Here is a 15,580-nt window from a genome sequence, read left to right as displayed (position 1 = left end):
GATTCAATGTCGCTTGTGTTTTATGTGTTTTAATTCTGTTTTTGGTTTGTGTTTTATGTGTCAAATTCCATACTCTGAAAATTTAATCGCTAATATGTCAATCTTATAGCGAACAATGCTGATTCCTATTGAAACACAGTTTGAAAACATTGATAATCCTGGCATTCAAAAACAAGAATGAAATGCGGGCAACTCTAATCCACATTTTACTAAAAAAGTTTGCAACATCAAAATATAAAAAAGTAACAGAACAAGCTCACACTACATCTTGTAATTTATAATTATGTGACAGCAGAAGAAAATATCTTATTTCTTACAGAACACAATCATAACAAGGAGGCTAGCTGCATTGCTCCTCAATCCTCATAATAATTTCAATGTCTCGGCCCTTGAGTTATGTGAACATGTCTTCGGTGAGGACCGATTCTTTCTTCAAGCTGAGGAAATACCTTAAAGAAGATGTTCTCCACAGTTTTGTAATACCATTTCCGCCATCTCTTGCAGAACACGAGTGGCCCGATGACAGCTCCAAAGCCAAGGATACATCCAATCTCAGTACTTATAAGATCAAAATCAATCTCAGGTTGAGCATTAGAATGACCTTTTTCTAGTGGTGGTGGTGGTGGCAATTGTGAGGTGATATCAACTGTCAAAGGAGGCCCCCACAATCCTTTGTTGAATGTGAAAGAAGCTGCTGAAAAAGATTGAATCTGAGTGCCAGTTGGAATCCTCCCCTCTAGTTGATTTATTGAGAGATTCAGGAACGAGAGGAAATTAAGTTTGACAAGCTCTTGTGGAATTTGTCCGCTCAATTTGTTGTTTGAAAGGTCTAAGGACTCGAGTTGTCGTAGATTACCTAGTGATGATGGGATTGTGCCTGTGAAAGCATTACTGGACAAGTTTAGGCCATGGAGGGATTTGAGCTCTCCCACTTCCTCAGGTATTGATCCATTGAATTTGTTGCAGGAGAAGTCAATTGAGGTGAAGACTGTTAAGATCCTTACCAATTCCATCTCTAGACCTTTGGTGGTAACTGTTATAGCATCCTGATAATATAGACTGGAATGCGGAACTTCAACTCGGAGGTAATTAATCTTTGCCATGGCATCATGTTCGTCAGCCATCATTGCTGACCAGGTTATCAAACATGTTCCTGATATTTCACCACTAAAATTGTTGCGAGCTATGTCAACAATTTGAAGCTTTGGCCAGGGGCCACTGGTCGTGCTACATCCAATTTGTCCATAAAAATGGTTGGATCGCAAAACAAGGACACGCAAGGAGGATATATTCTTCAACAAGCGAGGAAAGATATCCTTTATCTGATTGTTTCCCATGTTTAGAACCTCTAACATTGAGCAGTTGGCAAGAGATTTTGGAAATAGACCTGCTATCTGATTTCCACTGAGGTCGAGAGTTTTTAAACTACAATGCTGTGGAAATCTATTAGGGACAGAGCCACCAAGTCTGTTTCTCCTCAGATTAAGTACTGCCAGTGTCCTGCTTATCTCAGTCAAGCATTGGGGAATCGGTCCACCTAGAGAATTATTGGACATATCAAGAACCTGAAGATATGTTGCCTTGCAGATTGATTCTGGAATGCTGCCTTGGAACTTATTGCTTGAAAGAGAGAAGAATATTGTGTAATTAAGGAAAACCCCAATGTCTGCCGGTATGCTAGAGCTGAAGTTGTTCCTCGAATAATCCAGATAAGAGGCAGATGGTGGAAAAAATGGGATTTGTCCCTGAAGCTGGTTGGAATGAAGGTCAAGCACAAACAAATTAGAAGTGAGATTGAGGAAGGGACCTTGTAGAGTTACCAGAGAGTTGCAAGAAAGATTTAGTTGGGAAAGATTACTGAGCCCCCAAATCCAGTTGGGTATCTCACCATGAATCTGGTTTTGTGATAGGTCCAAAGTGGCTAATTTTGATTGATTTGTCAAGAAACCGGGGATTCGTCTCAAATTGCCAGAAACTAACTTCAATGTGGTAATATTTGGAAACAAGGAATGAGAGGAATTGGTGTCATTGTAATTAATAGACAAGCTATTGAATGAAAGATCAAGACTCGAAAGATTTCTTAGCTGCTGAATATCATTCAGAAGAAAAGAGCCAGTGAAGTTGTTCGAAGAAAGTGAAAGTATTTTGAGCTGACGGAATTTCAAGATAGACTTCGGAATTGGCCCTTCCAACTTGTTTCTACTCAAATCAAGTGTGTCCAGTACAGCTATAGCACCAAATTCAGGCAACTTACCAGAAAATTCATTGTCAGAAAGCTGTAGCATCTGCAGCATGGGAAGAGAAAACACAGATGGTGGAATAGTCCCATTAAGTAGATTGTGTCGCAAGTCGAGATTCACCAGACTAGTCAGGTTTTCCCAGCGTGAGGAATTAATCTGACCCGTTAGCTGATTGTAAGAAAGATCTAGTAGGGTCAGATTCTTGGCCATGCTGAAAGATGGAACTGAACCATTGAAATTGTTAGCCGACAAATCCAAATAAACCAACTGTGTAAGGTCTTCCATTGATCTCGGGATTGACCCAGTGAAATTACAAGTTCCAATATCTATTTTGGACAGCAATTTGAGGTTCCCAATAGAGTTCGGAAGCATCTGGCCTGAGAAATTTGCCCCATGGAGAACCAGCGATCGAAGAGAGCCATTCTTTGGAAATTCTGGTAAGGAACCTTGAAGCTGCGGATTACCGGATAAGTCAATAGTCTGCAGTGTCGGCACCTTGAAGATATTCTTTGGGAATGCACCATATAATCCAGAATTCATGATTCGTAAGGAAGTCAAATTGTGGAATTTCGAGAAGAACTCTGGAACTTGAGTAGACAAATAGTTGTTCTCAATACGAATAACTGAGAGTGACTTAAGCTTCAGTAATGAATTATGAATAGGGCCTGAAAGGTTACAAGTGGACATGCTCAACACCCTCAAATTTGGCAATGAAGATGATATCGCTTGGCACCACTCAGTCCCCTGTGCTGATATATTCACACTATCGAGATAAAGTTCAACAAGCTCAGAAAAGTTCCTAAGCAGCACATCTAATCTTGGATTCTCAAGTTTCAACGAAGGAGTTCCGGGGAAATAAAAGGCAGACAAATCAAGAGTTACCAACCTCGTCAGATGCGAAATCTCAATTGGAACCTGCCCCGCAAAGCCAGCATTCGACAAGTTCAGATTACTCAAACCGGTTAGCTGCTTGAACTCGGATGGAATCTGAGTATAGTTGAAGAAATTGTAAGCCAAATTCAGGTACTCAATTGACTTGAGACCAAAAAGAGAACTCGAATTATCAAGTCCACCAGTAATTTTCTCGCTGCTCAAGTCCAGACTCGAAACACAACCCTTTTTGCAGGACACTCCTTCCCAAGAGCAGTGATCCGAGCCTTTGTTCCACTTGACAAGTTTCTTAGATGTTGCAGTGTCAAATGTGAGGTTGTTCTTCAATTGTAGCAGCAAAGATTGCTGATCGCCGGGACATTGGCCGTAGACGAGAAATACGTTGATGCTGATGGAAAAGTAGTAAAAGGGTATTAAAAAAAGCCATGAAAACGGAGGAATTTTCATCGGAAGCTCTGGCTGATATATGACAGAAAATGTAGGAAAGAGCTTAGGCTCAGGGTATTAGGAATATATTCAGCAGTCGTCACGGAGGAAACATCAACGTTCGTACTCATTTGTGCATAGATTTCCTTTTTGTTTTTCGTAATTTTACTTTTTTCATTGGCTACTAATTCGCAGTTAGATTGAGACAGATATTGTGGAAGAATGAGATTGCTACTGTATTAACTTTGTGGGGAAGGTTTCTACGAGACTTGTGGCTTGCTTGACTTGTCGACGTCGAAGTCCTTTCCCAATGTCCTAGTGGGGTTTACAATATGCAACAAGTAGGGTCCTTATTCGATGTCGACATACTTTTGATTAAGGTGCTGAAACAAGTAGGCAAGCGGAGAAGAGAGGGTGACATTTCCGCTCTGCATCCGGGCTAAAACTTACATGTACACCGCTCCTAATTGTCATGTGAAGAGAGAGACTGATTCAAATACACAGGGCGTACAATTTCTAGTGCAAGAATTTTGTTTCTTAAACAGTTTAGATAGCATTATGTAAAGCTCTTCAACTCACTTCATAGATGCCAAAGGCTCACAGCTAATCTAGAGAGAAGTGGAGATTCAACATGCTATTGGTCACCAAAATACGAAGAAATTTCCCCGCTTCGCTCGTATTGATGTGGTGGCGGGCCTTACGTTGTATCAAAGACTACCAAGTCTTCATCCGGAAAAATTAAAGCTGAAACAGAGTGAACGTTTATGATAACAAACAAACAGAAGAATACAAACAAGAGGAGAAACCACGAAAGAAAGAAAGCTAAGAACCAAAGCCAAACAAGAGAAAACAGAGTCGAATGAAGCACGATTTAAGTAAAGCTATATTGATTCAATGTCGCTTGCATCGCCAATTTTGTTTAATTCTGTTTTTCGTTTGTGTTTTATGTGTCAAATTCCGTACTTCGAAAATTTAATCGCAAATATGTCGATCTTGAACAGGAAGAAGTGCAGCAAACTTTTCATTTTTTTTTTTTTTTGGGGAAAAACTTAATGGGTGTGGTGGCTTAATTTTGAGGAACATGGCAAGACCATTATATTTATGAATTATTTGACTTAGAAGTCTCCTCCCATCTATTCTGGAAAAATGAGAAGGAAAAAGGAAGTGGGGCTGCAAAGATTGCTATTTCCAATTCGATCTTTGTTGACTAATGTCACCATTGACTGACATGAGAGCGAACTAGGAAAAATAGGATGATCACAAGAATCTCACACCCCATGTTCATAGGATTGGATAACTCATGAATTTTAGGCACTAAAAGGAAAAAATCATTCGATCTTATTCTCAAAATATCTTGAATATAGCGAGTTATACAATCTAATCTACCAAACGAGCTCATTATACAATCTAATCCATCAAACGAACTCGTTATAAGATTGAGTTTAGCCAAAAGTCGAAAAATTGTGACAACTCAGACGGTTGATTTAGTAGCTTTTTAATATCGTGGAAAAATATCTCCACAAGACTTGGGGGCTGCTTGTTCAATTGATTTTGCAATTATTTCCCAATACGTCTAGTGGGGCAGCATTGTCACTTTCCCAATTTTCAGTTTGTGGTGACTGTTGACTATGGACTAAACTATAAAGATATATATATATATATGTATGTATGTATATGTATGTATGTATATATATGTATGTATGTATTTTTTTTTTTTTAAAATCTCGACAGCTTGAGGGGAATTTTATTAATATCGAAAAAAGAGTACACACATAAGTCTAATCCCTCGAAATACATGAAAAAAGGATAAAAAAACAATACATGAATAGAAAGGGGGACATAAACCTTATCCCTTTAGAAATAAAATCAACAAAGATATAGGAAAAATATAGGGACATGAAACCTAACCTCTCCCCTCCCTCTAAAGCAGAACCTAAAGGTTTAGACCTGCAAAACAGAACAAGCAACATGTTAGATCCCACGTTGCACAGGGGAGTGGATCCTCTATGCCTTATATGTACATACTCACCTCCATTAGCACAAGGTCTTTTGGAAACTCATTGGCTTTGGAGTTCATCGAAACTCCGAAGTTAAGCGAGTTCGCGCGAGAGCAATCCCATGATGGGTGACCCATTGGAAAGTTTTCGTGTGAATTCCCAGAAACAAAACCGTGAGGGCATGGTCGGGGCCCAAAGCGAACAATATCATGCTACGACGGAGTCGAGCCCGGGTCGGGATGTGACAATTTGGTATCAAAGTCAATCCCTGGTCGGAAGTGTGCTGACAAGGGCTTTGAGCCCCTAAGGGGGTGGATTGTTAGATCCCACATCGCCCAGATGAGTAAATCATCTATGCCTTATATGTACTTGCTCACCTCCATATAACACGAGGTCATTTAGGAGCTCACTGGTTTCAAGTTCCATCGGAACTCCGAAGTTAAGCGAGTTCGCACGAGAGCAATCCCAAGAGGTCATTTAGGAGCTCACTGGTTTCAAGTTCCATCGGAACTCCGAAGTTAAGCGAGTTCGCACGAGAGCAATCCCAAGATGGGTGACCCATTGGGAAGTTCTCATATGTGTTCTCAGAAACAAAACCGTGGGGGCGTGGTCGGAACCCAAAACGGACAATATCGTGTTACGGCAGAGTTGAACCCGGGATGTGGTAGAGCCCCGGTCGGGATGTGACACAACATCACAAGGTTAAGGAAAAAATCAAGAAAGTAAGACGAACATGTATGTTGAGATGCACATTAATTTAAGAAGCGGAAGTCAAGAAAACTAATATAAATATAGTTTGAAAACAAGGAAAATCCATATAATTTATATAAAATATATAGTATTGTATAATATATATATATATATATATATATATATATATATATATATATGGATATTCACTTAACCCATTACCTTGATTACAAAAATTGCATTTTGTGGAAAAGTTCAAAAGTTTTGAATCAAAATTAATGAGAATTCAATGGTGCTTATGGGAGAGATCAAAGATCAGCCAACATCATCAATGTATATATTATATTATAATGACGAATTAGTATTCATTATATTATAATACATCAATTGAACGAATATATTTTTTTGAAAAAAAAAACGAATATATTTTTGATTTTGACGTAGATAGATATAACTGTTAACCTATAGGGAATCCGTAACCCGGTAAGTATGATTATGAATAATTTCCGATGGTTAATTTTTGTGATTATAGAGATGGATATAGCATTTCTGTCGGCCAAACCGAACCGTTGCCATCCCTACACGAAATCTATTGCTATTTGGATGAGTTGTGATGATTTCATTTAACTAGTCACTCCGTTAGAACAAAGCATTAGCTTTTCTATAAAAAAAAATATAAAAAAAGGAAGCAGTGGAATAATTATCTAGTGAGTCCATACAATACTTGGGTGCTGACTATTCAGTACCCAAAATACTGACCCAATGACATGGCCCAGTAATATTAAAACACCTGTCATTTTAAAACTCTTCGCGAATACTTGTTATCTTGTTAACCAAACACCCAACTTTAACCTCAACCACATCCAAACACCCATCTTCTTCCTTGCTTCTGTCCCAGACCAGGCACCCCAACGGCTTTCCGTCAATCTCATCCCCACACCTCCTCCCTCAGCCTCTCCTCCGTCCATCGCAACCGCATCTCCTTTCCCGTCGATCCCACTCCCACCCCCTCCTTCGTCGTCCCCACCGTAATCCCTTCTTCTACTCTCCTCCGGACCTCTGTTAACCCATTCCCAAACCACAAACATGGAGAAAAGAAGACCCATCCCCACGGATCTGGATTATACGTTATTGATTGTGAATGAAAAATCTATCAGTAGTAGTAAAGAGATCTAAGGCCATTGGGGTTGGTAAGAGGAGGATGGTACGTAAGGGTAACAAAGAGGAAGGTTCGAAACTTGCCTCTGGGAGGGAGGCCATTAAAGTGGTCTGTAAAAATGGGTCTGTGCTTCTCTATGGTAGAAGTCAGAGAGATGATAGTTGTTTGGTTGCAAGAATAGTAGGCATTTTACAAACACGTACGTGTATGCTTGTTAGTGGGCCACGTCAGAGTCAGTACACTTGTGGTACTGAATAATCAATGCCCAAGTATTGTACTTTTAGTCCTTAGACTCTATTTAATGCCGGTATATTTATTTAATGTTTTTTTTTTTAATGTTATGGTGTTCATAATAAAAATTTTAAAATTATATTATAAAATTTAATTCTCATTATAGTAAGTATCTTATATAAGAAAATATTTTTATAGAGATTTTTCCATACACTTATATTTTTATATATTGTCTTATGTGCCACTAATTCATTGTAATATATTTAGGTACGAACATTTCAATACATTAGTTTAATATAATATATTTAGATACCGACATTTCAGTTCACTAGTTTAGTGTAACATATTTAAGTATAGACATTTCGGTACACTAATTTAGTATCATATATTTAAATACGGAATTTTCGGTACACTTATGTTTTTGCATATTTTTTTATGTGTCACTAATTCACTACAATGTATTTAGGTACGGAATTTTAGGACACTAATTTAATAAAACATATTATGATACAGATGTTTATGTACACTAATTAGAAGAAGTAAAATAAAATTAATGAATTAAAATTTGTATAATAATAAATTTAAAATTTAATTTAATGACATTAAATAAGATATCTATTAAATTTTAAAACAAAAATATAATATGAATTGAATTAAGTACATATTAAAGAATGAAAATCAATATCCAATCTAACACTAGGTTTTTATTTAATTTTAATATTCTTCAAGAATTAAAATTCAAAAACTCTTATTTTTATTTTCGTTCATTTTATTTCCTTGCTTTGATTATTTATCACAAAATTAATTAAAAACAAAAATCAGAAAATTGAAAAAAAAAAAAATGCAACTTTTAATTCTTGTTATTTTTCTTTACTTATCTAATTGGACTTTTGTTTTTTTTTTTTTTTTTTTTTAGTGATTGTAGGTTGCATTCAGATTTGATTCGGCCCTGACATCCACAATGAGTGCGCACATTCAACTGAATCATGCCTTCAGCAGCATTCATTCTATTACATACAATTTTGGGGGCGGACATTCAAAGGAAGGCCATCTGTCAACTCCAGAGCTCAGATCCAGGTTTATGCACAGTTTTGCGCTCACACATACATCAGGGGGTCCATGCAAGCAAACAAGACAGATCCATGAGCATTGATGAAAATTCACAGATCTATAGGTTCATGCATGACAAATTCATTCAGAGTTTACAGATTCAGACTTTTCAGAAAACAAAATCACGACTGAGCATGCACTGCGTACAAATCTATCCCTTTGGCTCACTGATCTGGAGACTTTAAGCGGTTTCGTTTGTCTTCCTTGGAGGCGCAGATCGGCGTTGGGGTTTTAGATCCATGTTCACCTAGCAAAGAAAGACCACCTGCATGTGTTAGCATTTTATTTTTCTTTCCGAAATCAAGAAATGGAGACAGCAAAGAAAAAGTTTGGGGGTTTTACCTCGGGATATTTGTGTGGTTTTGGTTCTGAGATGCAAGAACGGATGAGAGGTTAGAGAGAAGAGAAGAGGTGAGGCAGCTATGGAGGAGCAGCTGGGGTTTCGACCCCTCATGATGGTGTTTTCTTTTTACGTCTTCAGCATTTTCATCTCTTTTTGGTTCTGGGCTTGCTTCCGAGATTGGATTTCAACAAACAAATCGGCTGCTCAGGCTTGTAGTTGACTTGGATCTCTCCTAGCCCAATAGTTCACATCAATCTATCAAGCACGAGGTTATCCTTCGAATCCATCTAGGTGTGTCCAATTCCCTCTCATTTCTTTTATTTTCTGTTTTGTTTATTATATATATATATATATATATATATATATATTTTTTTTTTTTTTTTTCCATTTTCGTAAAATAGGGTCTTTGTTTGTTTTTCTTTTTGCTCTTTTAAGTTTATTATTACTTTTATTTTATCTTCCACACCTTGAGGACAATGTGTGATTTAGGTTTTAATTTTTGCGTCAGTTTAAAAAATTTCATTCGTTGTAGTGATTTAGGTTTTAATTTTTGTGTCAGTTTAAAAAATTTCATTCGTTGTAGTATAGTGGTAAATATTCTCACCTGTCATGCGGGTGACTCGGGTTTGATCCCCGGCAACGACATCAATTTCTTGATGAGATTTTTACCACCTGCAAAGTAGAAATAAAAACACTTTAAATACTTGCAAGAGTATAATGTTATTGTAGTATACCCAACTCTAGCAAAGCCGTTCTCCACAGAAATTGATTAAATAATTTATGTCAAATCAAATCTTAATTAATTACTTAAAGCAATGTTTTGAGAAAAAGTTGATTTTGTGATTCAAAATAATAAAAACGAATTTAATAGAAAGAATTAAATAAATTGACAAAATAAAATAAACTAAAAGAAAATGATTTTTGAAAGTTAAATTGTAAAAGTACCAGAGTTCTGCCGTTACCTTAACAATCCTACGTAGTTCTTCCAATTACTTATGACTTACATATGCATATTTGAAGGTTAGGTTTCCTAATATATGCCTACTTGGACCCCCAAGATAGAGCGTATATTTAATATGTAATCCGTTTGTGGTATTCAGATTAAATTTAAACATGCATAACTCATTAAGTTTTGTGGAACCTTTTGAAAAATCATACAACTCTTAAGACGTGATATTCATCTTACGTAAACTTGCACATATTAACCACAAGATTGACTTCTGACCAAAATTGCATCAAATTACTTTTCTTAAATCCTAATGGTAGATAAGCATTAAGACAGACAATATAAACCGGTGATTAATAATTCAAACTTGCATACATAATATCATAAGTAAATTGAAAAGAAACAACATATTCTTGCCAAGGCTCGTGACCTTACTCTAGCAAAAGAGAATTAGTTACTAACAATCATAAAAAAATATTATTAAAAATAAGGATAGAAAACACCTTGAAATACAAATCGTCAAAGCCTAGCAAAATTCTCTGAAATATTATGCATTCTTATCCTCCCTATGTCTCTAAACCCTAACGGCTAAAAAGCCTTATTTATACTACTAGAAAATAAAACCCTACCTAGAAAAGGTCTTAGAATAATACTAGGAAACCAAACAAATTAAAATAAATTAGGAAACATAATCCTAAATTGACTAGTAAAGTTCGCCCAAAATCTGCACAGTCTCAAAACAGCCACGTTTTTGGACCTTCAGGCCTCCAAAACAGGCTCAAAACGACTAGAAATAAAGCTTGAGATGTTCCGAACATAATTGCAGAAGGCCTCGAATCCAAAAGACATCATCTTGGACACCAAAAAGTCCTAATAAACCCAAAACGTCACTTTGACAGCACTGTGCGCTGCTGCTTTATTTCATCGCCATAAATAACTATCAGGTGGAAAAATGTGAAACTTTGACATGAACTAGTTGAGAGACACATGAACGTCCTCCAATTGGAATCACTCTGAAATTCATCTGTTTGACCACGTTTCACTCCAAAGGAAATCGAATGTCCTACATTGAAAATATAAATCGAAGTATCAAAATTCTCATAAAATAACTAATAAATTAATATTAAGATTAGGATAAAATATATAATATAATATTGACTTATTAGTATCCAATCTAAAAGGAATTTATTTCGGTGCATAACTTTTTATGTAAAGCTATATTGATTCAATGTCGCTTGCATCGCCAATTTTATTTTATTCTGTTTTTGGGTTGTGTTTTATGTGTCGAATTCCATACTCCGAAAATTTAATGGCAAATATATCGATCTTATAGCAATGCTGATTTCTGTACTGAAATGAAAAGAAGACTGAAATACATTTTGAAAACATTGATAATCCTGGCATTCAAAAAGATTAAAGACTTGCAACAAGAATATATAAAAAAGTAACAGAACAAGCTCACACTACATATCGTAATTTATAATTATGTGACAGCAGAAGCAAATATCTTATTTCTTACAGAATACAATCATAACAAGGAGGCCAGCTGCATTGCTCCTCGTAACAATTTCAACGTCTTGGGCTTTGAGTTATGTGAACATGTCTTTGGTGAGGACTGATTCTTTCTTCAAGTTGAGGGAATATCTTAACAAGGATTTTATACATAGCTTTGTAATACCATTTACTCCATCTCTTATAGAACACAAGTGACCCGAATGCAATTCCAAAGCCAAATACAAATCCAATTTTGACACTGATAAAACCCCAATGAATCTCATATCCAGAATTTTGCTGACTTCCTTTTAATGCTAGTGGTGGTGGTGATCCTGCTTTGCTATCCACTATCAAAGGAGGCCCCCATAATCCTTTGTTTCCAGTGAAGGAGGCTTTGGGAAATGTCGTAAACTAAGTACTTGTTGGGATCCTGCCGACCAGTTGATTATTTGAGAGATTCAAGAACGAAAGGAAGTTAAGCCTTGCAAACTCTGGTGGAATTTGCCCGCTTAGCTTGTTCCTTGACAGGTCTAAGGACTCTAGCTTTTGCAAGTTACCCAAGGATGATGGGATTTCACCAGTGAAAGCATTACTTGACAAGTTGAGGACATACAAGGATTTGAGGTCTCCCAATTCCTTAGGTATTGATTCGTTGAATTTGTTACCGGAGAAGTCAATCAAGGTGAAGACGGTTAGAATCTTTTGCAGATCCATCTCCAAACCTTTCCCAATAACTGTTATTGCAGCATAATAATCAAATTCAACCACAGCTCTCCCTGGATCATTTGGAAATTCTAGAGCCCTAGCCTTTGATCGGGAATCATCTTTGTTAGCCATCATTGCATGTCATGTTGTCAAAGATATGGCCGGTATTCCACCACTGAAATTGTTGTAAGCTAGGTCTATGATTTGATGCTTTGGCCAGGTGCCATTGGTCTCTGAACAACCAATCCCTCCATATAAATTATTGGATCGCAAAAGTAGAATGCGCAAGGTGGAGATGTTTTTCAAAAAGCATGGAAAAGTATCTGTTATCTGATTGATTCCAAGGTTTAGAATCTCTAGTTCTGTGCAGTTGGCTAGAGATTTTGGAACTTGAACTTCTATCTGATTTTCACCAAGGTCTAGAATCCTGAAACGACAGTATTCAAGAACTCCACCAGGAATTGCTCTGGTAAGGTTGTTTCTCCTTAAACTAAGTACTCGACTGCTCATTGCAGTCAAACATTGAGGAATCATGCCACTCATAGAGTTATTGGACATATCAAGAAACTCCAAACTTGCATTGCATATGGAAACTGGAATGATCCCATGCAAGTTATTGCTTGAAAGAGACAAGAACCTAGTCATGCTAAGGAAATTACCAATGTCAGTTGGTATGCTTGAGCTGAAATGATTTTTTGAGTACTCCAGATAACCGGCATAGGGTAGGAAAACTGGGATTTGTCCCTGAAGTTGATTTGAGTGAAGATCAAGCTCAGACACGCTGGAAGAATTAGTTAATGGCGATTCTAGAGTCATGAAGGAGTTGCAAGAAAGATTGACACTATAAAGTGAAATGAGCCCCCCAATTAGGAATCGTGCCTTGAATCTGGTTTTGTGAAAGGTCCAAAACAGTTAAGCCGGTGTGATTTCTAAAGAAATCTGGGAATGATCTCAACTTGTTAGAAGCCGAGTTCAAATTCACAATTTGAGGAAATGAGGAATATGAGGAAGTTGTACCATTGTATTAAACCAACAAGCTATTGCTCGAAAGATTAATGACCGAAAGATTACTCAACTGTTGAGGACTGTTAAAAAGAAAGCCGCTGAAATTGTTTGAAGAAAGATCAAGGGTTTCAAGCCCTCGAAAATTATATATAGACAAGGGTACTAGTCCTTCCAAATTATTGAAACTTAGATCGAGGGTAACTAAGTAGGAGGAAACATCTGAAAATTCATGGAGTTGACCGGAGAATTGATTGTGGGAAAGCAGTACTTCCTCCAAAAAGGGTGGAGAAATGATCGAAGATGGAATACTCCCACTGAGTAAATTCGAGTCCAACACAATATTTAGCAGATTAGCAAGGTTTTTCCAGTGAATAGAATCAATAGGACCACTGAACCCATTTGATGACATATACAAATGAACCAATTGTGTGAGTTTCTGAATCGACTTTGGGATTGATCCAGAGAAACTACAACCCGAAATATCTATCATCGACAACATTTTGAGATTGCCAATAGATTCTGGCAATATCCCTGAAATCTTTGTCTTGCTTAGAACCAAGGACTGAAGAGAATTATTCCTAGGAAATTCTGGAAAGGAACCATGAAGTTGTGGATTATCGGAAAGGTCAATAGTTTGTAGAGTAGGTACCTGGAAGAGCTCTTCAGGAAATGTTCCGCGCATCAAACATGAACGGAGACTCAAGGATGTCAAATTTGAGAAGTTCGCAAAGACTCCTGGAAGTGGCACAGGAAGGTCATTGTCGTCCAATCGAATCACCGATAATGATTGAAGTTTAGCGAGGTACTGATCAATAGGGCCTGAAAGATTGCAAGCTGACAAGCTCAACACCCTCAGGTTTGGAAGTGAAGATGATAAGGCTTGGCACCATTCAGTGTCCCATGCTGATACAGTTACACCATTAAGATATAACTCTCTTAAGTTCCGTGAGGCTCTGAACCAACGTGCTTAAATCTGGGTTATAGAGTTTTAAATGAGTGTATCCAAAATGATAATTTCCGGAAAGATCAAGAGTAACCAACCTTGACAAGCGTGTAATCACAAATGGAACTTGCCCCGAATAACAAGTGCCGGATAAATTTAGGTACCTCAAATTCGTGAGCTTTCCTATTGCAGGTGGAATTGGAAAGCTTTTGCCTACTTGGCAATTGTAGGACAAATTTAGGCTTTGAAGATATTGAAGGTCGAAGAGACTGCTTGAATTGTCAATCCCGCCTTCGAGAAATTCACGGCAAACGTGAAGACCAATGACATGACCGTCAGTGCTGCAAGTAACGGCGTCCCAAGCACAGCAGTTCGTACTTGAATTCCATGACAGAAGCTTGGGGGGAGCATAAACTTCTGGTGGCGGGCTTATCTTCTTTAAGCAGAGCAATGCCGATAGGTCATCTGCATCACACCGGCCGTGAACTAACTTGATAATTATCAAGAACAGGAAGAAGTGCAGCAGACTTTTCATTTTTTTTTTTTTTTAAACTTTAATGGGTGTGGAGGCTTAATTTTGAGGAACATAGCCAGACCATTATATTTATGAATTATTTGACTTAGAAGTCTCCTCCCATCTATTCTGGAAAAATGAGAAGGAAGGAAAAAGGAAGTGGGGCTGCAAAGCTTGCTATTTCCATTTAGATCTTTGTTGACTAATGTCACCATTGACTGACATGAGAGCCAACTAGGAAAAATAGGATGATCACAAGAATCTCACGCCCCACGCTCACGGGATTGGATAACTCATGAATTTCGAGGCATGTTGAAGATTTAGGCACCAAACGGAAAAAATCATTCGCCCTTGCCCTCAACATATCTTTGAATGTAGCGAGTTATACAATCTATTGATCCACCAACATATCTTGAATGTAGCGAGTTGTACAATCTAATCCACCAAATGAGCTTGTTATACAATTCAATCCACCAAATGAGCTTGTTATACAATTCAATCCACCAAATGAGATCAAGTTAAACCAAAAGTTAAGAAAGTGTATCAGTTCAGACAGTTAATTTAGTGGCTTTTTAATATCGTGGAAAAATACCTCCACAAGACTTGTGGGTTGCTTGTTCAATTAATTTTGCAATTATTTCCCAATCTGTCTTGTGGGGCAGCATTGTTGCTTTCCCAATCTCAGTTTGTGGTGACTGTTGACTATGGACTAAATCATAAAGATTTTTTGTTTTATTTTTAATTTTAAGAAAACCTTGACAGTAGAAGGGGAATTTTATTGATATAAAAAAAGAGTGCACACATAAACCTAACCCCTTATAATACATGAAAAAAGGATAAAACAAATACATGAAAAGAAAGGGGGACATAAAACTTACTCTTTTAG

At 37.3% G+C, this 15,580-nt stretch overlaps 1 protein-coding gene, 1 long non-coding RNA gene and 1 pseudogene across 2 annotated transcripts; all 3 read right to left on the bottom strand.

Annotated features, from left to right (window-relative positions):
• Nucleotides 1-139: 139 nt before the first annotated feature.
• Nucleotides 140-3,754, bottom strand: LOC137723634 (receptor-like protein 7). Its single transcript, XM_068462830.2, has one exon. It carries the CDS (start codon nucleotides 3,576-3,578, stop codon nucleotides 375-377), a length of 3,204 nt encoding a protein of 1,067 aa, XP_068318931.1. The 5' UTR covers nucleotides 3,579-3,754; the 3' UTR covers nucleotides 140-374.
• A 5,004-nt stretch (nucleotides 3,755-8,758) lies between these two features.
• Nucleotides 8,759-9,428, bottom strand: LOC148697590 (uncharacterized). The gene is made up of 2 exons (XR_015961775.1): nucleotides 9,087-9,428; nucleotides 8,759-8,991 (listed from the first exon to the last, which is right to left on the bottom strand). It is a non-coding gene; the product is annotated as an uncharacterized LOC148697590 (long non-coding RNA).
• A 2,050-nt stretch (nucleotides 9,429-11,478) lies between these two features.
• Nucleotides 11,479-15,093, bottom strand: LOC137723633 (uncharacterized; annotated as a pseudogene).
• Between the last annotated feature and the right edge of the window lie 487 nt (nucleotides 15,094-15,580).

This window comes from Pyrus communis, chromosome 4 (genome assembly GCF_041283825.1).
Source record: "Pyrus communis isolate YQ-2024b chromosome 4, ASM4128382v1, whole genome shotgun sequence".
NCBI lineage: Eukaryota > Viridiplantae > Streptophyta > Magnoliopsida > Rosales > Rosaceae > Pyrus > Pyrus communis.
The sequence above is the reverse complement of the archived record's forward strand: the minus strand, read 5'-3'. Positions and strand labels throughout refer to the sequence as shown.